Source organism: Sphaerodactylus townsendi, linkage group LG09 (assembly GCF_021028975.2).
Source record: "Sphaerodactylus townsendi isolate TG3544 linkage group LG09, MPM_Stown_v2.3, whole genome shotgun sequence".
In the NCBI taxonomy this organism is placed as follows: Eukaryota; Metazoa; Chordata; class Lepidosauria; order Squamata; family Sphaerodactylidae; genus Sphaerodactylus; species Sphaerodactylus townsendi.
In genome coordinates, this window is record NC_059433.1 from 13,128,061 (window position 1) to 13,151,639 (window position 23,579).

The following is a 23,579-nucleotide window of genomic DNA, read 5'->3' on the forward strand; positions in this document are numbered from 1 at the left end:
CCAGGTATTTGAAGGGCTGTCATATAGAGGATGGAGCAAAGGTGTTTTGTGTTGTCCCAGAAGGTCGGGCCAGAACCAATTAGTTGAAATTATATCAAAAGAATTTTCAGCTAAACTTTAGGAAGAGCTTCCTGACAAAGTGGTTCCTCAGTGGGACCAGCTTCCAAGAGAGGGACACTGGGACTTGTTGTTCTGGATACATGAGTCTAGAGAACACTGAGAAAACTGTCCATATCTTTACTGACTATAATTCCCAGAACAACTGGCCATCACAGTTAAAGCAGTCTCAAACTACCAGGCACAGACAGAATAATGGATCCATATGTACAAATTTAACATGGGTTACTTCTAAGAATGCAAATCTATTTTGTTCCATATGACTTTAGGGCTCACCAGAGTGACATTGTTTAATATTATTTGATAGCATACTGGGTGGCATATTTGCGGCTCTTTGGTTTAGCAGGCAAAACTCAGTCACAGAACTGTGTGTGTTAACGCTAGCTATCTAGCAACCAGGCAATTCAGAGTCTGTGTCAAGAAAAGCTGGATTCTACACCCTATATACATTATGCAAATCTGAGTCATTTAATCTTCAGCATGTTGCTGTTTTGCCAGAGTTTATTCATAGGGACGGCAATAAAATAATACTGAAACGCCAGCTGCTAAATATTTTAGTTAGCAGTTCTCGCAGCTTCTGGAATTTCCGCAAGAATTTCCCCACGTACGTACAAACTTGGCTGTGCAGTTATAAAGGCTGGAAACTCTCAAATAAATGCTAGCTAGCTTCAGAAGTTATTTTCCTATGCTTGATAACCCATGAAGGATCTCTGTACCCACACTGTTCTACTTAGCTCTTTAGTTTTTTCTCATGCATTGTTCTTACAGAATAGGTCACTGAATTCTCTCCAAAGTCACAGGACACATAATCAGATTACACATTTCACTCATTACCTTTATTAGGCATAGGATAAAACAACAATCAGACTAACAATAACAACAATAAAAGGTTGTTGATAAAGCTGTTGCCAAAAACTTTGCTACGTCTGCAGTCATCAGATTACACAAGACTGGGGCCTATTCTAATAAGTCTGAGGTAAATTATTTTTGGTGAGCCTTGAAGAAGGTAAAGAGAGTAATAATTCTGAGTGCCTCCCCTGTCAGACATCAGCTGAACCCTGCTTGTGCTGTTCTTTGCAAAAGGCTTTGTTATATCGATACATCGAAATGAGCATTAGAGAAGCAGGAAGGAGCAGGCAACATGAAACAGGGGAAGGGGGAAGGCATGGACCGCAGTGCGAGGAGTGGGAAGGGTGGAGCTAGGCAGGGATGACGTCCAGGGCAAAGCTACGCTCATAGGGAAATATCCCCACTCTGGCGGCAAAGCTAAATTTGAATTCGTACTACAAGTGGTCTCACAGCAGGGAGACTAGAAAGAGAAAGCGGGGCTTGAGGAAATACGTCCATACAAGAAATCTTGCTGCAATAAACATTTTCCCCCATCTTGCAGCAGATGCTTTGTGCATAATCGGCCATAGCATTGCAGAGGAGAGCAAGTGTGCTTAGCATTGTTGCTTTGCTGGGATTCTACCAGATGTAGAACATCCCTTATCTATACAGATCATTTGAAAATCCCACCATATATGATAGTTGCCATGGTGCTAGCATCAAAACTCTTTCTCAGCCAGTAGAATTTAAAAGCATCATTACATGAAAGATCATTACATTACATCATTACACCCTTACATGATAAGGCTCCATACTGGCTGAAACCACCTGCAATATGATAGCTGAGCTATTTCTTATCATTATTGTCCATATTAAAATCCACACATGTCACAGGGAGATGTTTCCGGGTTTATTGCACGAATATGTAGCCCAATGCTGACAAATGCACACCCGATTAAACACTGAAATGTGGGTCTATGGGACCTACTCAGGAGTCCAACGATGTCAGTTGAATTTTCCGCACAAGTCACATACGTTTCCAGAATGTTTTTTACCCCCCACTTTACCACAATGTTTGCCTTCACTCCCTCCAAGCATTTCATGGCTGCTGTGATGGCTTTTTTAAAATTTGGGGGGGGGGGGGTTAGTTATAGAAACACTGCTTCATTGATTCTCTGCCTTGATTCTTGTAGCTCCATTTAATCCATACTTCATAGGTCGAATCCCCACTACCGTCTTAGCCAGGTTTCAGAACACAAACTAACCAGGTTTGAGGGACGACCTCCCCGGTTGAATCCCCACTACCGTCTTAGCCAGGTTTCAGAACACAAACGACCATTAGTTTGTGTTCTGAAACCTGGCTAAGACGGTAGTGGGGATTCGACCATAGATTCAACCAAAACAGTAAAAAAAGAAGAAGAATCACAGAAATGCCAAAAAATAAATAGGGAGGAAAAAGGAGAAAGATGAGGGAAGTGAAAAAAACGATGCAGAGGGGCCACAGAAGCATGGAAAACGGCAGCAGGAAAGATAAAACATTGTAAATAAGACAGCACAGTGAGGGAAGACAACTTGGAAACCTTTCAGACAAAAGTATCATCGAAAAAGAGGTTTCAAATAAAGTGCAGGAAAAAGCTGCTTCGAAACAGTTTTGGAACCAAAGGTGAGAGAAACCACGTGGAACTTCACTGAGGCAAAATTTTATTTCCAGCCCAAAAACACTGTAAGTTTCTTGTGCCAAAAGGGCCAGTCACAGAGACAGAAATAGAACTCCCGCAGATATTTGCCTTTCTGACAGGTGTTCTGAAGGTGTGTTGAATGATGAAATTTCTACAGCTGAAAGCTGTGAAAGGTGAAACAGCAACTCCGTGGCATCAAGCACTTCAAAGCCGAGATCAAGAGAAATTTAAGATCCGAGTCCTTGCTTGATAGATGCTACATGAATAACTAAGAAAAGTGTGTTTACATTAAGCACTGAGAGGCTGCTCTGTAGAGTGACACACTTCTTCGGCACGGTGACAGCAAGTGTCATCGGCCCTGCTCCCCATCTGTGTTGTTATGTGCGTTTGTATGTTTTTGATGTTTTGTTCATTTTATACATCTGCTTTATTTCACATGCTGTTTTAATGTTGAAATGTTTTGATGTTCCCCATCTTGAGGACCCTGTTTTGGGTGGAAAGACAGCGGATAAAAGTTTGAAATTTAATTAGGTCAATTGATCCAGTAGGATACGCTGAAGAGACCAAGGTTAAGCAATTCCTTGGTGGGAGACTAAGGACTTGAAGAAAGAGACACGAGGATCTGTGAAGCTTAAAGTTTGCAGAGACTTATTGAGAAGCGATGCTTCTGATAACAGTCATCCAAGAAGCAAGTTTGTGATGCAGGAGTAGATATTGATAATGCATTTCTGAGTTAATGTCTACCATTAACTGTTTAAAAAGCATGTTGGGGGGGGGGGGATGCCATGATCTGTGTCACATTGGGGAAAGGCTAGCAAATCTTGGGCAAAATCCAGCCCCCCACTTTCTCATGGGTCAGGAATGTGTCACTGTAGCATGTCATGGCATGTACCTATGTAGATTGTCTCAAATGAAACAACTTTATTTCTACAAACCACAAACTCTGGGTACTACAAGAAACAGGGCTAGGTACACTAAGTTAAATAAACCAAAGGAGAGTTACTAACTGGGTACTTGCAATCTGTGGTATAGCTGATCTTTGTTAGTAGCAGGATGTCCTATCCCTGGTGTGTTTGCAACCCTTTTTAGCATCATTCCCCTGTGGTCGTTTCCCCACTTACCTGCTGCTGCGCGCTACTCTCCTCAAGTAGCGCGGGGTACCCCGGCACTCCCCACTACAGGGGCGGCGACAACGCAGCCGCCCCGACTCTGCCACTGTCGCGCCCCCTCAGCACGCGTCATTCCTGGCGCTCCTCAAAGCGGCGCCTTTTGATGACCTCGCGCAGAGCACGGGGTCGTGGGGACGCCCGGGAGCACGCCAGAAATGACGCACACTGGGAGTAGTGCGCAGCAACCTTTGGTCGAGGTAAGTGGGGAAACGACCACAGGTCATCCCTCACTGCAAATGCCCAGAAAAGATAGTTCCCAGTTTATGCCAAAAACTAAGTTCCAACCTTCACACTAAAGATCACTCCAAGTCCAAAGATCAGTGCCCATTTCAGGCCCCACCCCATGTGTGCCCCAGGGCATTTAGCCAATCTGGGTGCCAGGTCTTGGGGATGCCAGAAGATCAAGATGTGTTAACACATCAAAGAGCTAGTAGGTTTCCCTCTCCATTGGGAAAGGATGCTCTCTATCTTGGCAAAGAGCACCTACCCCCTCCCTCTTCCCAGGCACAAGGACTCCAGAGTCCCTTCCCATCACCATCACTGTCCCAGCATCTCTCCTTTCCTCCCCATACAAGGGAGGGGGAACGTTTAAATATACAGTCACTAGAAGTGTACGTGACAACATTTGCACTTTGCAGACCCAGCAATTAAAGAACAGAGAAAAGGACGGGGAGGTGGAGCCCCAATAACACAGAGTAACCACCCAAACACCTCAGCTGGAGAGAAGTAGCGACTACTTAATTGAAACAGCAGCTGTCAGAGCCTTGGCAAAGCCTGGGGCATGGATCCAGTTATGGAGTGACCACCCTGTCAGCCAATAAATACCAGGCAACCCCATCTGTCAGCTGATATCTCCCCTCTGCCCTGTGTTTGTGGTACACTAACAAGAGGAAAGTTCTGGGAATGTGGTCTCAATGGGCCTTTCCCCACTTACCTTAAGCCCCGCGCTGCTTGAGAAGAGTAGTGCGGGGTCCCCCGGCACTCCCCACGACAGGGGCAGCGACAGCGCAGCCGCCCCGACACTGCCGCTGTCACGCCCCCTCAGCGCGCGGCATCCCAGGCGCTCTTCTTAACGGCGCCTTTTGATGACCCTGCGCAGAGCATAGGGTCGTGGGGACGCCCGGGCGTGCGCTTGGGATGCCACACGCTGAGAGCAGCGCCCGGCATAGGGGGGATCGAAGAGAGTGGGGAAAGGCCCAATATTGAGCCAGGGTATAAACAGCTCTTTGCCTATGGCTCTCTCAAAAGAAGCAACTCAGTAGAAAAAGTATCCTTCAGCCCTTGTTGAGTTCAAAATAACAACAAAGCAATACCAGAGCAATCTGTATACCCTCCTGAAACCATTGATTTTAGTGGGCTTAGGAGGTTGTAGCACTATTTAAAAATGCACTGTGGGAACTCTGCTCTCATTCCGCCCCGACACACCTTTCCAGAAGATCCATTTGGAAACATTTGTGATTCAGCACATCTGATAGTATATTTATTTTTGTAACCTACGGAACTAACTACTACAAATGATATCACACACTGCTGTCCTCTGGTAGTCTTGTGACGTCACACCTGGCAGTGGCGTAGGAGGTTAAGAGCTCGTGTATCTAATCTGGAGGAACCGGGTTTGATTCCCCGCTCTGCCGCCTGAGCTGTGGAGGCTTATCTGGGGAATTAGCCTGTGCACTCCCACACACACCAGCTGGGTGACCTTGGGCTAGTCACAGCTTCTCGGAGCTCTCTCAGCCCCACCCACCTCACAGGGTGCTTGTTGTGAGGGGGGAAGGGCAAGGAGATTGTAAGCCCCTTTGAGTCTCCTGCAGGAGAGAAAGGGGGGATATAAATCCAAACTCTTCTCTCTTCTTCTTGTTCTTTGACTTTTCCTAACCCTCTCTTTTTGTATTGTTGCAGATAACCCAAAGGAAAGTAGTCGCGTTCCGGTGTATATTAAAGTCCTGGATGTGAATGATAACGCCCCGCAGTTTGCCATGTTTTACGAGACCTTTGTCTGCGAAAATGCGAAGGCCGAACAGGTACGTGGCCTGGCTTAAGTGAATGAATGCATGTGCATAAATACAGTCCAGTGATCCCTGTGGCGCAGAGTAGTAAGCTGCCGTACTGCAGTCCAAGCTCAGCTCCTGAACTGTGTTCAATCCCGACAGAAGTCAGTTTCAAGTAGCCGGCTCTGTATTGACTCAGCCTTCCATCGATAAATGAGTACCCAGCTTGCTGCAGGTAAAGTGTAGACAACCACCCCATAAACATAGTCTGCATAGTAAATAGAGCCCCCAGGGGATAGGGCGGTTTATAAATCGAAACAATAAAATGTTGTGATGTTACGTCACCCCATGGGTCAGTAATGTGACCCAGCATTTGCCCAGGGGATTACCTTTGCACTGTAGCCCACATCAGCTATCAGCATTGTACTCAAACACTGATGCTTTGCATTGCAAACAGCTACCGGTGCTGGCAAGTCAACGGAAAGAGTAATTTCGCTGGTGTGATTACAGCTGGCATCCTATTATTAGCTAATGTGATGCTGCATTTTTCAGTAGTTCAGTGTGGCTGCATCTTGCGTATTGGTTTTCCACCTCCTGCTCTCCTTTCCTTTGTTAAAAAGAGTTCTGTATCTGCTCTGCGTCGTCTCGATGCATCGGTTGTCGGTCTAGACCAGTGATTCCCAACCAGGGTTCCATGGTACCCTGGGGTACCCTGAGCACGTCCCAGGGGTACCATGAGAATGCTACCGCCTGCCCCCCCCCATTGGAATCAAATGGATTTTGAAGGAGGGGGTGGACGCCTCATAGGCTCCCTTTAAACAACATTGAAAAACAGCATTGTTTTATTCCCTAAATTCGGTGTGGATTGGGGGGTAGATTTAAAGGGAGCTCTCCCTTTAAATCCCCCCAATCCATGCCGAATTTAGGCAAACAAACAACGCAGCTGTCAACACTGCTTTCCCTCCCCTCCCCCTGCTTGCCACTCCCCCCCGCCTACAGGCAAAAAATGGAAAAAAATCCTTAAAAATGCAAAAACAAATCAAATGAACCTCAAGGGTACCCCGAGATACGAAGAGCGAGGTCAAGGGTACTGTGACATAGAAAAGGTTGGGAAACACTGGTCTAGACATATGGTCCAGAGCAGGAAGTTGCTCATTCAAGTCTGCAAGATCTGGTCGTTAAACAAACTGATAGACCAGAGATATGTTTTTTCTTAATTCAACTGATTGCTCATTTAAGACATATGGCCTTCCAGCTCTTTGGGAGGGGTGATGTTGCCTTAGCAGATAATCTGATAACCACCTCCCATTTTCTATACCCATAGGAACCTAGGCATGATTCACTGGTCACATCTCGACACACAGAGATGTGCATATTCAAAGGGTTTACCACCCTCAAGTGCCCTCTTTTTCTGCACAGCTGGTAGAACACAGGGGGGAAAAACCTGGGAATCCTGTAGACTCTTCAAAGCGAATTATTTCTTTTCCCCCAGTTGACTTGTGGGTTGAAAAAAATGCTACCAAGAAAGGTGGGGGAACAAGTACCATCACACACACTCTTGATGTATCACTTATCACAGTATTCAAAGGCCTCTTCTATCTTCCTCACCAAGTCCAGAGCGGCCCTATTGTTGGGCAGAGTGATTCCCCTCCCCCCACACACAGCCCACATTTCAGATTGCGAGCTAATATTAAAACAGGAGCAAGTTGTCAGTTATTTAGTTTACTATTTACCACCAAGGAAGCACTGTTTGGGTTTCCTGCCTGGGGCACCAAATGGCTTGGGCCATTCCAGGCCTCTACTTGGCTTAGTTACTGCCTGTGAAAGGGAGATTGTCCCCTATACAAATGGGCCAGTCTCTTGATGCACAAGGTGAGCACTCAGAGGAGCCACTTAACCTATTGCCCTCAGACACAATTTCTGCATAGCAGTCGACGACTTCAATGTACTTTCACTGCCCCTGTGCATTCAAGTATCTATTTTGTTGCTTGTAGACATGTTGAAAAGTAGGAGACAGGGACCATTCAAGAGGTGTGGTTCCCTTTGGCCATCCTACTTTCCTGGGGGGAAAACACTCAAAATCTTCCTTCAGCATTCTAGAGGAGCATGAGTAGTTTTCACCCATTCTTCTGCACCTTTCAGTCAAGGCCCAAGAGCACGGGCTGAGCATATCTTGCACAAGAAGGTGTGTGGTCTGCCCTGGAATGGGACAAGACATCTCCTGTGTGCATGAAGCCTGGAAGAATAGAGACAACATTTTAGACACTTGCTGTGCCTTTCTCATCACTCCTCTAGAACAAAGCCACTCTGGAAACCATTTTTTCCAGCTCTTGGAGAGCAAAAAAGGCTTTTAAAAAAACCAGTTGCTTGTTCTGCTTAATTGGCACATCCAGAGGTGGGATCCAGCAGGTTCTCACAGGTTCCCGAGAGTAGGTTACTAATTATTTGTGTGTGCCGAGAGGGGGTTACTAATTGGTGATTTTGCCACGTGATTTTTGCCTTAGTTACGCCCCTCCTCTCAGCAGTGGCGCACAGAACTTGAAGCAGTCTAGCAGGAGGTGCACTGGCGTGCTTGGCAACCTGTGCCTGCGTGCATTCGTTTCCCGCCCAAGGACTGGCGCAGCGGCCGCATCCTTGCCAAAGCCCCGCCCAGGAATGCCCCGCCCCCGGAATGCCCGGCCATGCCCCCGTCATGCCCCGCCCAGCCCCATTGGCGCTACACCACAGTTTGAATCCCACCACCATGGGAACCTGTTACTAAAATTTTTGGATCCCATCACTGGCACATCACTATTAATCTATCACTCCAATAAATTTTATTCAGGCTACCATGGTGGAGAGCAAGGCATTGGTGTCTGTATTCAGCAGTGACTCAATAACAATGTCATTTTCAGCTTATACAGACCCTCAGTGCAATTGACAAGGACGACTCTTTCAGTGGACACAAATTTTCATTCTCTTTGGCTCCCGAAGTCGCCGGTAGCTCCAATTTCACCGTTCAAGACAACAGAGGTAAACTCGCTGGCCTCCGTATTCTCATTCCTTCTTTGGGTTAGATCAGGGGTAGGGAACCTTTAACACTCAAAGAGCCATTTGGACCCGTTTTCCACGGGAAAAGAAAACACCTGGAGCCGCAAGTAATTTTTGACATTTATAGGGGGTTTTTTTTACCTTTTACTCCGCTCATTCTGAGAAGCACATGGATGCGCCTGCCCTATAACGCACCTGCAGGCGAACAGGTAGAGATGAACCAGCGGCTCGGTCTCTGCAAACCGTAGCCGCCCGGGGAGAAGCACCTAGCCAACTCAGCGGTCGCGGGCGAGAAGCCGATGGTGTGGCGGCAGCTGACCATGGGCAGTTGGTCGCCTGCCCTGCTGCCTGCAGGGCGAGGCAAGGAATGAGGGAACTGGTGGCTCGGCAAACAGTGGAGCCCACAATGGTGCAAAAGGGCAGAAGAGTTGCATGCGGCTCTCGAGCCGCAGGTTCCCTACCCCTGGGTTAGATGTTCGGAAGAAACCCATTCATCATGTATGAATACATATATTTTGGCGTATCTTTCCAGATAACACAGCAGGGATCTTCACCAAGAGAATCAGATACAATAGACACGAAATGAGTACATACCTTCTGCCTGTGGTCATATCAGACAACGTCTACCCGGTTCAGAGCAGCACGGAGACTGTGACCATTCGAGTGTGTGCCTGTGACCAACGAGGCAAGTTGTTGTCTTGTAACGCTGAAGCACTGATCCACCCTACTGGCCTTAGCACAGGGGCCCTGATTGCCATCCTTCTCTGCATCATCATTTTGCTAGGTAAAGACTCGCATGTGCTGGGGGGGCAGAGCGGGGTTTGGGAGGGGAGATGCGTTTTGCAACGTAGGGGATTTTTCGTGAGGCTGTAGTGATTCGGTTTTTACCGAATCACCACCCCTTAGCAGCTGATCCATCACAATCCGGCGAGATCTAGGCTTGATTTGAAACAGCCCCGTTAAGCCATTGGTCCCGGGTGCTGACTTCTTTCCTTGCACCCACCGAGTGTTTTCAGAAAGTGGGGAGGACCAGATGGGACTGTTGCTCATCAAGGCTTCCGATTGGCCACTGGAGATTTGATTGGCTGTGCAGCTGTTTAAAAGTGTTGTTTTGGCAACAACCTCCACCATGGCATAAGGATTTTCACTGCGTGACAGAAGGTAAGCTGCTGCAGCCGCCATTTTGTGGCTGCCTCTGCCTCAGGTGGCTGCCATTTTGTGGCTGTACCCACCATATTGTATCAGGATTCCAGAGGCGCCCACAGGTTGAAAAAGGTCGGGACCCCTGCATTACGCCTATGGATCCCTTTGAATCTAAGTTTGGGGGCCAGCTTTATAGGCTGGGAAGGGGGCTGCTGCCAACAGTGAAGGGCTCAGAAACGAAACTGTATTCTGTCTCACATAAAGATGTCAGTACAGTCAGTTGAGGTTCAGTAGTGGAGAAAATGATATGCTTCTGCATTAGAATGTGGTCCCAAATGAATATTGGAATTATCATTCATTTTGACACGCTGCCTTTGTCAAGTCCATTATTTTGTACATTATTGATACAAGACCATTTATAGTTCTTTGAGCAACTATCACCAGTACTTGCCTTTTGCAAACTGGTAGCCACTAGGACCCAGGCAGCGCATTCTACAACAAAGGAAGTCCAGCATGTTGAGTTATGTGGCAGAGGAATATACAACCCTTCTACACATCTTTTTTCTGAGACCGAGTATAGTTTGAATTCTAGCCTTAAAGCTGAAATGGAATTTGCAAACCATGCTAGTTTTCAATTAACTGTGGCTACATATTTATTTTCTTGGTGTGCTTTCAAGTTTTGCATATGCATTCTCAACAAACGTATAAAACAAAACCACAGAAGGATCAGAAGTACCATTTCCATTCTTAACAGTAACAAAAGCAGATAATTTTATGTGTAATGTATTGTCGAAGGCTTTCACGGCCGGAATCACTTGGGTGCTGTGTGGTTTCCGGGCTGTATGGCCGTGTTCTAGCAGCATTCTCGCCTGACATTTCGCCTGCATCTGTGGCTGGCATCTTCAGAGGATCCTCTGAAGATGCCAGCCACAGATGCAGGTATGCAAATACTATTCTGCGAGAGAATGCTGACTATTCCACGGGCCTTAACTGAAAATTCAGAAAACCTCACAGCACTAAATTTTATGTGTGTTATGTGTGGGAAGGAAGGGGCATGGTTTGTTGTTTTGGTTATGTGTGGTAAGACGATTTTATATGCCAGCTTGAGAAAGTTTCCAGATCTCACTTATTGCAAAAAAAATCCCAAAACTGCTAAAGGGGTTCTTGAAGGAGTCGAGACGAAACACATCAGCCACTCAGCTTTACATTTCTTTTAACTGAGCATCAGGAAGGTTTATTTTACAAGCTGCACTTTAAAAGAAAAGCAGACTATCAAGAGTGCAGCTATATTTAGACCTAAGTCACTTAACTGTTTTGAGCAAATCCTATTTGAATATTCATTTCTTTCAGTGAAATCTCATTCAGACTGACATTAAAAAGATAGAATTTAAAAAACAAAAACTCAAAATCCAGCTCACAAGTTTCAAAGCTATGTTGTTGTACCTTTGCTGACATAGGGCATGCAAACATTTCAGTAAAGGCAGTTTCATGAGGCATTGGGAACGCAATAACCAATGATGGTCAGCAGTGAGACATAGTCACGTTGCTCAGTCTCCGGACCAGGTAATGACTATAGGTACTGCAAGGCTCCCAAAATTTACCAACCCTACAAAGCTGCAGAATGTATGTTTGCATAGATCCTCCCCCCCCCCCCCACACACACACAAACACTACCATTGTATGGAGCAACCAAGAGGAATTGATAAGAGAAGTCTAACTGAACCTCCTCTTCTGGTTGCTGTGTGGTGGTGTCAGGGAGACATTGAAGATCCCTAGTGTGAGATTCCCATTGTTCCCACGGTTGGCTCCCTATCAGGATGTTGTTCCCCCAGATGAAAAGGGGGTAAGGGGGAGGTCCTCATTCTGACCTCAGAATTGGGAAGGAGACGGGGTACTTTTGACCTTTCTTCCCTGACTGGCTCGCCCTGGCCTTCTCTCTCTCCTTCTGGGAGCTCAATTCCCTCCTTCTTCCCTGAACAGGGTGGGGTAAAGTCAGGACCAGGGTTTGGTTCCCGACACCTAAGAACCTCAAAAAAACTGGTACTGATCAAGGCTTTAATATTTATTTCTGTGGGAGTCAAAAAAGTAAGAAAAATTCATATGTTTGTCGAAGGCTTTCACGGCCGGAATCACTGGGGTGCTGTGTGGTTTCCGGGCTGTATGGCCATGTTCTAGCAGCATTCTCTCCTGACGTTTCACCTGCATCTGTCGCTGGCATCTTCAGAGGATCTGATTATCCTCTGAAGGATATTATTACTTCCAGTGGAATAATGAATTCTATGAACAGAAAGATGGGGTAGCCATGGGTAGCCCTCTTAGCCCTGTAATAGCAAATTTTGGAACACTTTGAGAAGCAAGCCCTGGAAACAGCACCAAAAAAGCCCACCATATGGTTCCGTTATGTGGATGACACATTCATCATTCGGAGCCACGGAAAAGAAGAACAAGTTCCTGGACCATATCAATAAGATCCACCCAAACATCCAATTTACTATGGGAAAAGAAAATGAAGGAAAACTGCCATTTCTAGATGTCCTAGTCAGCTGCAAACCAAACCATCAATTGGGCCACACTGTATACAGAAAACTTACGCACACAGATAGATATCTACACAAAAACTCCCATCATCATCCAGGACAAAAAAGGAGCACCATAAAAACTTTGGTAGATCATGCAAACAGAATCTGTGAAGCCCACCTCCTTCAAGATGAATTGAACCACCTAAATTGAGCTCTACAGGCTAATGGTTACTCTACTACAGACATCAGAAGAGCTGCAAGACCAAGAACGAGCCACATGAACAAAGATAAAGAGCCATCTAGAGGGAAAGTGTTCTTACCATACATCAGGGAAACCACTGACCGCATAGGAAAACTGATGAAGAAGTATAACCTACAAACAATCTATAGACCCACTAAGAAAATTCAACAAATGCTACATTCAGCAAAGGATAAGAGGGATCCTCTAGTTCTGTGGTGGAGAACCTTTGGCACTCCAGATGTTATGGACTACAATTCCCATCAGCCCCTGCCAGCATAGCCAATTGGGCTGATAGGAATTAGCAGGGGCTGATAGGAATTGTAGTCCATAACATCTGGAGTGCCAAAGGTTCGCCACCACTGCTCTAGCTACTGCAGGAGTCTACCGCATACCATGTAGCTGTGGACAAGTCTACATAGGAACCTCCAAACGCAGTGCTCAGACACAGACACGAATCAAAGAATACGAAAGGCAATGAAGACTATTTCAGCCAGAAAAATCAGCAATAGCAGAACACATAATAAACCAACCTGGACACAGAATATTAGTTGAAAACACAGAAATTCTGGACCACTCTGACAACCACTACGTCAGACTACACAGAGAAGCCATTGAAATCCACAAGCACATGGACAATTTCAACAGAAAGGAAGAAACTATGAAAATGAACAGAATTTGGCTGCCAGTTTTGAAAAACGCTAGAGTCAAGACAGTGACTAATCAGCTCCACACAGACACAGGATGACTATAGACCAGGGGTCTTCAAACTATGGCCCTCCAGATGTTCATGGACTACAATTCCCATCAGTCCCTGCCAGCATGGCCAAGTGGTAGGGCTCATGGGAATTGTAGTCTATGAACATCTGGAGGGCCATAGTTTGAAGACCCCTGCTATAGACAATCAAAGGGAACAAAGGCTAGACTACTTCTATTCAGATGCCTCACCTATTGACCTTGCTATCTCCATTGTTACTTACATGCTACACTTCATTGTTACTCAGTTGCCAGGCCACTCCTATTCAGATGCCTATTGACCTATTGACCTTCAGACCTATTGACCTTCACTCACAGGTATATATACTCCACTTGCTTTCCTTTCCAACTATCAGATCCTCTGAAGATGCCAGCCACAGATGCAGGCGAAATGTCAGGAGAGAATGCTGCTACAACACGGCCATACAGCCCAGAAACCACACAGCACCCCAATCCATATGTTGCTTCTGAGCACAGCCCAGCATTATTTTTCCATGTTCAAAGCTTAAAGATGAGTTGAGAAGAAATGCCCAGAACAACTTGAGAGCCAAACATGACATTAGAAAACCATGATCAGAGTCCCCCGATGTACAGTTTAGCTGCTATAAACCCACGTAGGGGGGGGAATGAAGGCAAAATTATTTTTTTCCTTACTAGGGTGTGAAGCTGCTGCGTATATATGGATTCCCAGGAATCCATCTGGGAAACAGGATGGGAAAGAGTCAAACCCCCTTTCCTCAATGTTCCATCTCCTACGTGTGTCCCATCCCACGACACAGTTTTTCACAACTCTACTACTTGTGGGTATCAAATTAGGGATCGACTATAGGACTATCCCTATGTGGATTGGTTGCCCTGCTGATATTACCATTCTGCAATTAGCTGGAAATGAAATCACAATTGGGTTCTATCCACTATCTAATATAACTGAACAGTGTCCCCAAAACTCTGGCAATGTCTCCCCCCTCCTGTTTATAATGTAATGTTTTATGCTTCATGCAATTGGCTGTCCAGGCATATCGGTCCAGACTATGAGGCATACTGAGCATATCAGACTGGGCTGGGGGGGACTCCTTTCAGATCTTGGCTCTGCCATGCCGTTCACTGGGTGACCTCGGACCAATCACTGTTTCTCGCCTAACTTACCTCGCGGGATTGTTACGAGCATGAAATGAGGCCCACAAGGAAAGTGGGTGCCGCTATCCAAAGTAATAGCTGCTGATACTTTTTTTATCCTTTGGAAATCACAAGCGTAATTCCTAATCAATAGTTTCCTGAGTGCCAAGTCATTTTTGCAGCACTCAGAATACTGAGAAATATAGGGCAAATTAACTTTAGAATTACAGGCTCCACATTCTTTAAAAGAGAAGGAAGAGAAGGTTTCTCCCGTTTATAATACCGGTAGCACACCCTCTCATCTTGAAAGTGCCAAAGACCCTCCTTAGAACAAATTCCAAAGCATTTCAGGAGTTTAGCACTCATACACTTTAGAACACCATCATTTTGCCAGACTGGTTTCTTTCTTTTTTTTCTTTTTTGTCGGCCTTGAAACTACATTTGCGGTTTCAAAATGATAGCTACTGTGCAGCACGAAGTTGTTGTTGTTGTTTTTTTTAAAAAAGAAGATTTTAAAAGACCTGTGCTTTGTCTTCCTTTTTGCTTGAAATCCCTTTTTCCAAGTAATACTTATCCTACTTTAAATTCACGTGGTGATTTTGCTAGGACGGGCTACAATTGGAGAGTGCCGTTTGGCTGGGCTTCATCAAAAAGATGAGGTTCAAGAAGGGCAGGTTTTATTGTGTTGTTGTGAGTGTCCTAATTGGGTGCCGGATTAACTCCCAACCCCTTCCCCCATTTTGCTTCATCTCCCCCCTCCTTTTCAGTTACAGTGGTGTTGTTTGCGGCGCTGAGGCGACAGCGGAAGAAAGAGCCTTTGATCATTTCCAAGGAAGACATCCGAGACAATATTGTCAGCTACAACGACGAAGGTGGCGGAGAGGAAGACACCCAGGCATTTGATATCGGCACTCTACGCAACCCCGAAGCCATAGAAGACAATAAATTGCGCCGAGACATTGTGCCGGAAACTCTTTTTGTGCCACGCCGGACTCCAGTGGTGCGAGATAACACTGATGTCAGAGATTTCATTAGCCAAAGGTTAAAGGACAATGACACAGACCCCACAGCACCCCCTTATGACTCACTAGCAACATATGCGTACGAAGGCAGTGGCTCTGTGGCAGAGTCCCTCAGCTCTTTGGAGTCAGTGACAACGGATGGAGATCAGGACTACGATTACCTCAGTGACTGGGGACCTCGGTTTAAAAAGCTGGCCGATATGTATGGTGGAGCAGACAGTGATAAAGACTCTTAATAGGTTGCCTTTTTTCCCATTTCCAAGACACAGCATTGAAATGTGTGACATTGCTATTTCTTTCTACGTATTCACAATTCTTTGAAAGGGTTCTCTGTTCTACCCATTGGAATCGTTTCCGTGACTGCAGTCTTTTGTGGACCCGGTGCCATTTCTTTTCCTACCCCCGCACAGAACGTGGCGCTTCCATGAGGAGAAGAAGGAGAAGAAGAAGAAGAAGAAGAATGGGGAGGGGTGTCTTTTATTTTTTAGTATCCCGTTTACGTAGGCAGTCGGAACAGGCGCGTCAGCAAGAGAATTGAGGGACAACAGAAACAGAAATGGAATAGTAGTTTTAACATGTTCTGCTTATCTTGTAAATTGGATTATCCTACTGGTATAGTTCACTAAATAATCCTACTGTATTTTAGTTATTTAGCTCAGACATATTTTCTGTAGTTGTGTATTGTAACATCCTATTGTAAAGGAAGTGCCAGGGCTTAGCTTAACGATTCTAGTAAAAAGAGCGAGGCGGGCGTCCCTCGTTCTAAAGCCACTACCAGCCAATCAGAAACGAGGCTTCTGAAGAGTTAAAATGGTCCAGTAGCCACTCGGAAACTCGTGTGAATCTTGAGTTGGCTGCTTCTTCAAAGCATTGGATCGCACTAGTGGTAGACAATCAGGAGGAGGAGGAAGGAAAAAGCATGTGTATGAAGGATGTTCCTAAAGGGTTTTCTATATGTAATTGGAGCAATGCCCCGCAAACACTAGAACTTCTAAGGTGTTGACTTCCAGGGAACAAATAAAGAGAGAAACAGATTCACGCCCAAGAACATCATAAACGCTATGTGCAACATTGCAGTGAATACTCAGTGGTCCATAGATGCAAACAAGCTCTGTCTTTGTATTAACATCCCGCCTGAAGCTCGACGGCATAGACAACCCTAGTACATTATTCTCTCATGGCCTGGTTTGTCTGCCTAGTCTCTGCTATTGCCTTCTTCTACTGAGAAGCAAAGTGCCCAAGTCCTGCATTACTGAGGTGAATTTGACAATGGAGGTCTGTATTTCCTGGGTATTTGAGGGAGGAAGCTAGAAGGCAGCCAGAGCATTTTGATAGTAACTTAAATAAAATAAATACTGACAAGATAAATAAGGAAGCCGGGAAGAGCAAAAGTGACCGATCCAGATTGGATTCGTGGATATGTGTTAGACCATAGGTGTCAAACTTGCGGCCCTCCAGATGTTATGGACTACAGTTCCCATCACCCCCTGCCAGGATTGTGCTGGCAGGGGATGATGGGAACTGTAGTCCATAACATCTGGAGGGCCAAAAGTTTGACACTTGTGTGTTAGAGGTAGGTATGGAAACAGTTCCAAGCATGTTCACAGCTGAGCGGTCCCTCTTTGTGCAGGTTAGCTATGAAATACAGCAAGGGGCAAGGATGATAACCTGGCCAACAGGTATTCTGCAGTCTCTGCAGACAGGCACATTGTACATTAAAACTGGAAAGCAAGAGTCAGCCATGTGGTTTGGAAAGCTTTCCGCACTGACAGAGTTGTACTGGTTTCTATCTCGGTTCACCTCAGTGTATCCGCACTGCAACTGAGCTCAACATTGTTTTGTCTCAGTTTCCCCACCCCCCTCAGAACTGTGACATCCCTGTCGCAGTTATGAACTGCACCTTTCCGCTGGAACAAGGTCGATACCGCTTTGAAGCTCCGAAGTGCGGACGCATCGAAACGACACCTCATCCGTTCAACCAATCACGAGCCGCTTTTGTGGCATGTGCAGAACAGGAGAGTTGTGGTGGGCATGTAACTGTAAACTGTAAACTGTAAAAACTGTTTAAAAAAGAACGCTCCTGTTTCCCATGGTAACACAAGGTCCAATCACGATCGAGGAGCGAAACAGGCACCAAGATGATCCCGCCCACTTAGCTCGGTTCCAGGGGGCCAAGTAAGTTGCTGTGCGGACAGCCTGGAATCGCCCCCCACTGAAGGGAACCGAGTCGGCCTTAGCTCCCTTCTGTAGTGCGGAAAGCCCCCTAGTGAGGCTTTGTCATGCATCCTACATGTATGAACTGCTGCGTGCTTTTTCATCAGCCCGTTGGCAAATGGCATTGGAGTGCATTCGCACAGTCAAGTCAAGAGCAGTTGGCCGGGGTGTTGCCCACTCAACACTCTCTTGAGATTCTGCAGGCCGTAGACGTTGGCGTGCCTTAAACCGCGCTGTGCCAAATAAGCCAGAGAGGCTTAGACATTGAGTGGATTGCCTCAACAAGCACTGATTGTTCTTTTCTCCTGATACAGCAAATTCACTTTGATAGCTTAAGTTGATTTAGCGAGGATTAGCAACACTAATTCTGTGACACTTTGATGCTTTTAAGTACAGATATATATACATATATTTATTACCAAGCTTAGTGACACTAAGTAGCGGGCTATTCAAGCGAGAACTTTGCATTTTATTGACAAAGTGTTTCGTCTTGTCAATAAAATGACAGTAAGCCACCCACAGCTTGAACGTAAATACTACAAAAGCTATTTAACATACCAGCATCAAAATTAAGATGCCAAACTGAATGAAAAATGAATCTGATGCTGTCACGAGGCTGAGTCATTATTCATTAATCACCTGAAGGGTTTTTTTCCCCCTTATGTTGGCAATTTTCGAGTGTGGATTTTTCATAGATAGGATTCTTTGCCATCAGTTTATGTCTGTTTGACGTATGGGCAGGTTTGTTATACTGTATGCACACCACAATGTAAAGATGGCCACTAACCTGGATAGCTTTAAAAGGGGCTTGGACAGATTTATGGAGAAGTCGATCTATGGCTACCAATCTTGATCCTCTTTGATCTGAGATTGCAAATGCCTTAACAAATAAGGGAGCAACCAGGTGCTCGGGAGCAACAGCCGCAGAAGGCCATTGCTTTCACCTCCTGCATGTGAGCTCCCAAAGGCATCTGGTGTGCCACTGCGAGTAGCAGAGAGCTGGACTAGATGGACTCTGGTCTGATCCAGCTGGCTTGTTCTTATGTTCCAACTAAAAGCAGAGGTCCTGTAAAAAGAAATGTTATTTGAAGCGTGAGGCTTCAATTGGGAGTGGAGGACCCATTTGCGTAATGGCAACATGGAAGAAAGTTTAAATTGATCAATCGAATGCTGAACTCAAATTGTGTTAAAAGATGGAGGGTATTTGCACGCTCTCACTGGTCGACCAGGCGGTGGTCATGTACAATCAGGGACGTCAGCCTTCTAGTTTCAGTGACTGCAGCTGACCCTTGTCTGGCCAACTAAGAATGAATTAAATCAATTCATTCATTTATTGGGTCCAGTCATTCATTGGGTCCATTCATTCAACCAAGTCTGCTGTCTTCATTAAGAACTGTGGAAGGCAGAATCCTAAGCGTTTCTGGATTCTGTCAAAACCAACAGCGCTTTCTTCTAAGTATCTATGCTTAGGTGTTACCTTTTGGAAAACAGCTAAATCCTCATGAGTCGGTATAGAAGTGTTGGTTCATGCATATTAAAATTGGAAAAATAGTAGGATTGCTATCGGCCCATCGTTTAAAAAGAGCTCCCTTATTTGTGGGGATTGTCCTCCACCCCAGATCATCACAAGCCCCTGATTCTTAAAATGTGACCACACTATAGACAAGGCAAGTCTCTCCTTTTGGAATCTTTTCTGTGACAGCCTCACTCACTCAGTGGCAGCCAGGATCTCAAAACGTGTCTTTATGTTGCAAAGGCAGGGCACAGGGAAAGGTGTTGATGAAATACAGCTGCTAATAATAAACAATCGGGAAATAGCAAAGTAGGCACGGCGAGGTTTGTGTAACCACGAAGAGGGACGAAAAGAAAAAATGGTGCTTCATATTACATGTGATGCTGATATCAGCTGGGAGACTTTTGACAAGAGAGAAATGCGCTAGATCAGTGGTGGCGAACCTATGGCACCGGTGCCAGAGGTGGCACTCAGAGCCCTCTCTGTGGGCACTCGCAAACAGAGTTCATCATGTGGGGGGAAATTGCCCCCCCTCCCACACACACACACATCTAGGCTGGCCTGGGCCACGGGGCTCCATTATTAGCATTAAACCTAAGGCCTAGTTTTGGGGAAGCAGTGTAGGTAACCCTGTTAAGCGCTGTTAAACCCCACTGATTTTCATGCGAAGAACTACAGCACAATCCTTTACCTGAGAGTAAGCTCGGTTGCTGGCAATGGGGCTTGCTTCTGAGTAAACCCTCCTAGGGTCGTGATTCACCTGTTGGAAGAGGTGCACGGTTGCTTCAAAGCAAAGCCACCGACTACCACCAAGCTTACTCCTGAGTAACACATGCCTCGGAGCCAATAATTTTTTCTAAACAAAAACCTCAGTATTCAGGTTAAATTGCTGAGTTGGCACTTTGCGATAAATAAGTGGGTTTTGGGTTGCAATTTGGGCACTCAGTCTCGAAAAGGTTCGCCATCACTGCGCTAGATGGTATCAATATTATGAGTGAACAGAACACGTTATCTTGATATTGCTGGGTCCTTGTATTTCCAGCATCAGCAGTTTAATTGGGAAGCGGCTGAGATAATCTTCAACACACCAATACCTAACAGTCAGAAGATCTCATCCAACATTGATTGTAAATAAGAAACTCTAGGTTGAATCCAGCCAAGGTTTTGTCTCACAAAGTTCTCCTCATCACTACAGCCCCTGCCCCCTATGGTTTTTGTCCACGATTGCATGATTCCCAGCACAGCCTTTTGGGGTGGGTCCTTCCTTTTCCACTGGCAAGGAAAGGTGGCTGGATCCAAGCTTCTCCTTGAAGCCCAAGAGCTGAAGTCAGAGATGCTCTTGTGTTAACATCAGAAGCATTTGGGGGAGAGTAATGGAAAATGCATTGTAACCTTACTTTTAAAAGTCTCAACACAGAGTTGCCAACTTCTTTACTGGCCTCTTCTCCTTTGTCTTTCACCTGAGCAGGTACTAATAGTTGCCTGGAATTTTGTTCCCTGAACAGCTGACAACCTAAGCATTGGCAGAAAAATCAGAAAATGCCACTGAGTTTGAATCTAAGCTAGAATCTGTGCATTTGTTTTGTGCTCCTAAGAGAGGCTGGAAAGGTACTTTCCCATTTTGTACTTGTTTTTAAGGTTGCAAAAGTAACTTTCTTGCTTCTGTAAAACTGAATTTTTAAAGAATATACAGCCAGAACCCTTTCTCCACCCCTGGGCACTTGGAATTTCCTACAGGACTGCACTATTGATGTATATACATCCGGAGACAGTTTCTATAAGCTTTTAGTTTTCTAAGATCTATTAGGTTAGTGTTTATTAAAAATGTATAGACTTATTAGGTATTCAGGTAAAGACATTTAAAATGGGGAGGAAAAAACCCATGGCAAACACAAAACTATTTTGACACGGAGAAAACTAAAAAAAAGAAAAAAAGACACTTCTAAACCACTCTGTATTACTCTATTTTGTGACTCTCTTCCTCTTAGAATTTATATTCTTTCTGTTTTCGTTGCCTTATTATACATTCTACGTGCATCTTAACCACAAACCATTGGAGCTCAGTCAATTTGGCAAATGCCTATTGTGATTTGCGGTTTTAGAGCCCTTTAAAATAAATGCCTTTTTCTGTATTGATTTCTTTTAATTAAATAAATATGCCTGAGCATAAATTAAGGCCGTTGCCACCATCTGGCAAGATTAAGTAGCAGAGGTGTTCTGTATATGTAGCTATTTTCAATCACAATCCCGTGCTCGTTTCGGAGAGGGAAAGATGGAAGATCCATGGAATCGGCACAGAGAAACGTTAGCTTTTAGACTAGCCGTGTCCTTGTTAAGATGTGATATTGCTACCCATGTGATTTCCATGGTATGAAGTAGCTCCAACAAGGGACATAGAATTTAATTTATACCAGGGATCACCACTGGCATCCAATTGCCATCAATTATCAATCCTGGAACATACAAATAGATGTAAGGGACTGAAGAATGCGCTTATCCACGCACACACCCTGATATCCACGTTATGGACTATGGAGGATGGCTTTGAGATGTGGTGGAGGGTATTTGCGGACAAACTAGAGACCCGGCTTCTGTTTTCTAGAAGTTAAGCTACAAATGGGTAGGAATGTTATCCTACAGTCTCTCAGCTACTGAGATCTTTCCGCTCGCCTTTCCTTCCTGTGTTGAATTGGTGCTGCAGAAAAGAAAGCCCACTGAATTTTTTTTATTACACAAAAACTGGAAGGTTACCTGTTGAAGTTGAGTGACCATGATTACTAAATTCTAAAATAAGTGTTTATAAATCGCAACTCCAGCCTCATCAAAGCATTTGGGGGAATCCAGAGGAATCAAACTGCAAATCAGGGCTGCTGGAACTATTTCCTTATTCCTACATAGCTGAATTATTTATTTGCTATGATAGCCCTTCCTTAAACCTACTTTCCTGTTCTATTTCTTGTTCAATGTAATGGCTTACTTTCCCTTCTTTGTTTGTTTGAAATGTAAAGATTGAAACTAGCATACAATTCAAGCGGTAATTTCTCACATGTACACACACACAAAGTGAATTTACCTTTTTTGAAAATCAATTTTTGTAACAAGTTATTTATATGATATTACTAAATAAACTGGGTTTTTTTCTAACCTGATTTTTTTAAAATAAAAATTATATATGAGGTGAATGTTAAAGAAGGAAGAGACGGGGACAGCAACTGACAAGATACTGAAAGATTAATTAAAACTGGATGCCTCTTTTTCAAGTGTGTGTGGAGCCAGCTGAGTAACAAAAAAATCACAGGAGGTGCTCTTAGGATACGTCAACTCTTGTGGGGGGGAAATGCAAAGAAAAATATCCAACATAAATATCCAACATAAAAATATCCAACATAACCAAGTTTTGGCAAACTTAAGTAGATCCCTACTTGAAACTGTGATCCATGCCACGGTCACCTCTAGATTACGCTACTGTAACTCGCTCTACACAGGCTTACCTTTAGCCATGATCCGGAAACTGAAACCCGTGCAAAATGCAGCAGCCAGGCTCCTTTCCGGGGCAGCATCTAGGGACCGGATTACGCCGGTCCTATACCAACTACACTGGCTGCCAATCGAGTACCGGGTCATGTTTAAAGTTTTGGTACTGACCTTTAAAGCCATTTGCGGCCTTGACCCTGCTTATCTGAGGGACCGTCTTTCCCTATATCGCCCTTCTAGGCCCCTCCGCTCATCGGAGGCAGACTTACTGGTGATCCCTGGCCCCAAGGCGATCCGGCTGGCCTCTACAAGGGCCAGGGCTTTTACGGCTCTGGCCCCTACCTGGTGGAACAGGTTTCCGAGTGAGATCAGGGCCCTGCGGGACTTACAGAGTTTTCGCAGGGCCTGTAAAACAGACCTGTTCCGCCAGGCATTTGGCCAGCCGGGATGATGTCAACTTCGCCATAAAGGACATCTGGCCTCCGTGGGTACACAAAGGGGGGAGGGAGGGGTTGAAGCCATCTGCAAGTTTTAGTATTTTATGTATTATTATATGTTTTAATTTGTTTTTATGACTGATGGACACCGCCCTGAGCCTTTGGGGGAGGGTGGTATATAAATATGATAGATAAATAAATAAATAAATAAATAAATAAATAAATAAATAAATAAATAAATAAATAAATAAATAAATAAATAAATAAATAAATAAATAAATAAATAAATAAATAAATAAATAAATAAAACTCAAGAAACAGCAGACTCACTTTCAC

The 23,579-nt window shown here is 44.9% G+C and overlaps 1 protein-coding gene across 2 annotated transcripts in view; it reads left to right on the forward strand.

The window, feature by feature from the left end:
• The window catches only part of LOC125439157 (cadherin-6), a 59,997-nt gene extending 42,968 nt beyond the window's left edge, over window positions 1-17,029 (forward strand). Inside the window, exons 6-9 of one of the 2 annotated variants that reach the window (XM_048508082.1) lie at window positions 5,693-5,814; window positions 8,676-8,793; window positions 9,344-9,595; window positions 15,351-17,029. In XM_048508082.1, coding sequence (XP_048364039.1) covers window positions 5,693-5,814; window positions 8,676-8,793; window positions 9,344-9,595; window positions 15,351-15,841 — 983 coding nt within the window. In that variant the 3' untranslated portion in view covers window positions 15,842-17,029. The remainder of the gene's footprint in view (window positions 1-5,692; window positions 5,815-8,675; window positions 8,794-9,343; window positions 9,596-15,350) is intronic. The other variant, XM_048508084.1, reaches the window with a different exon arrangement.
• Window positions 17,030-23,579: the final 6,550 nt, after the last annotated feature.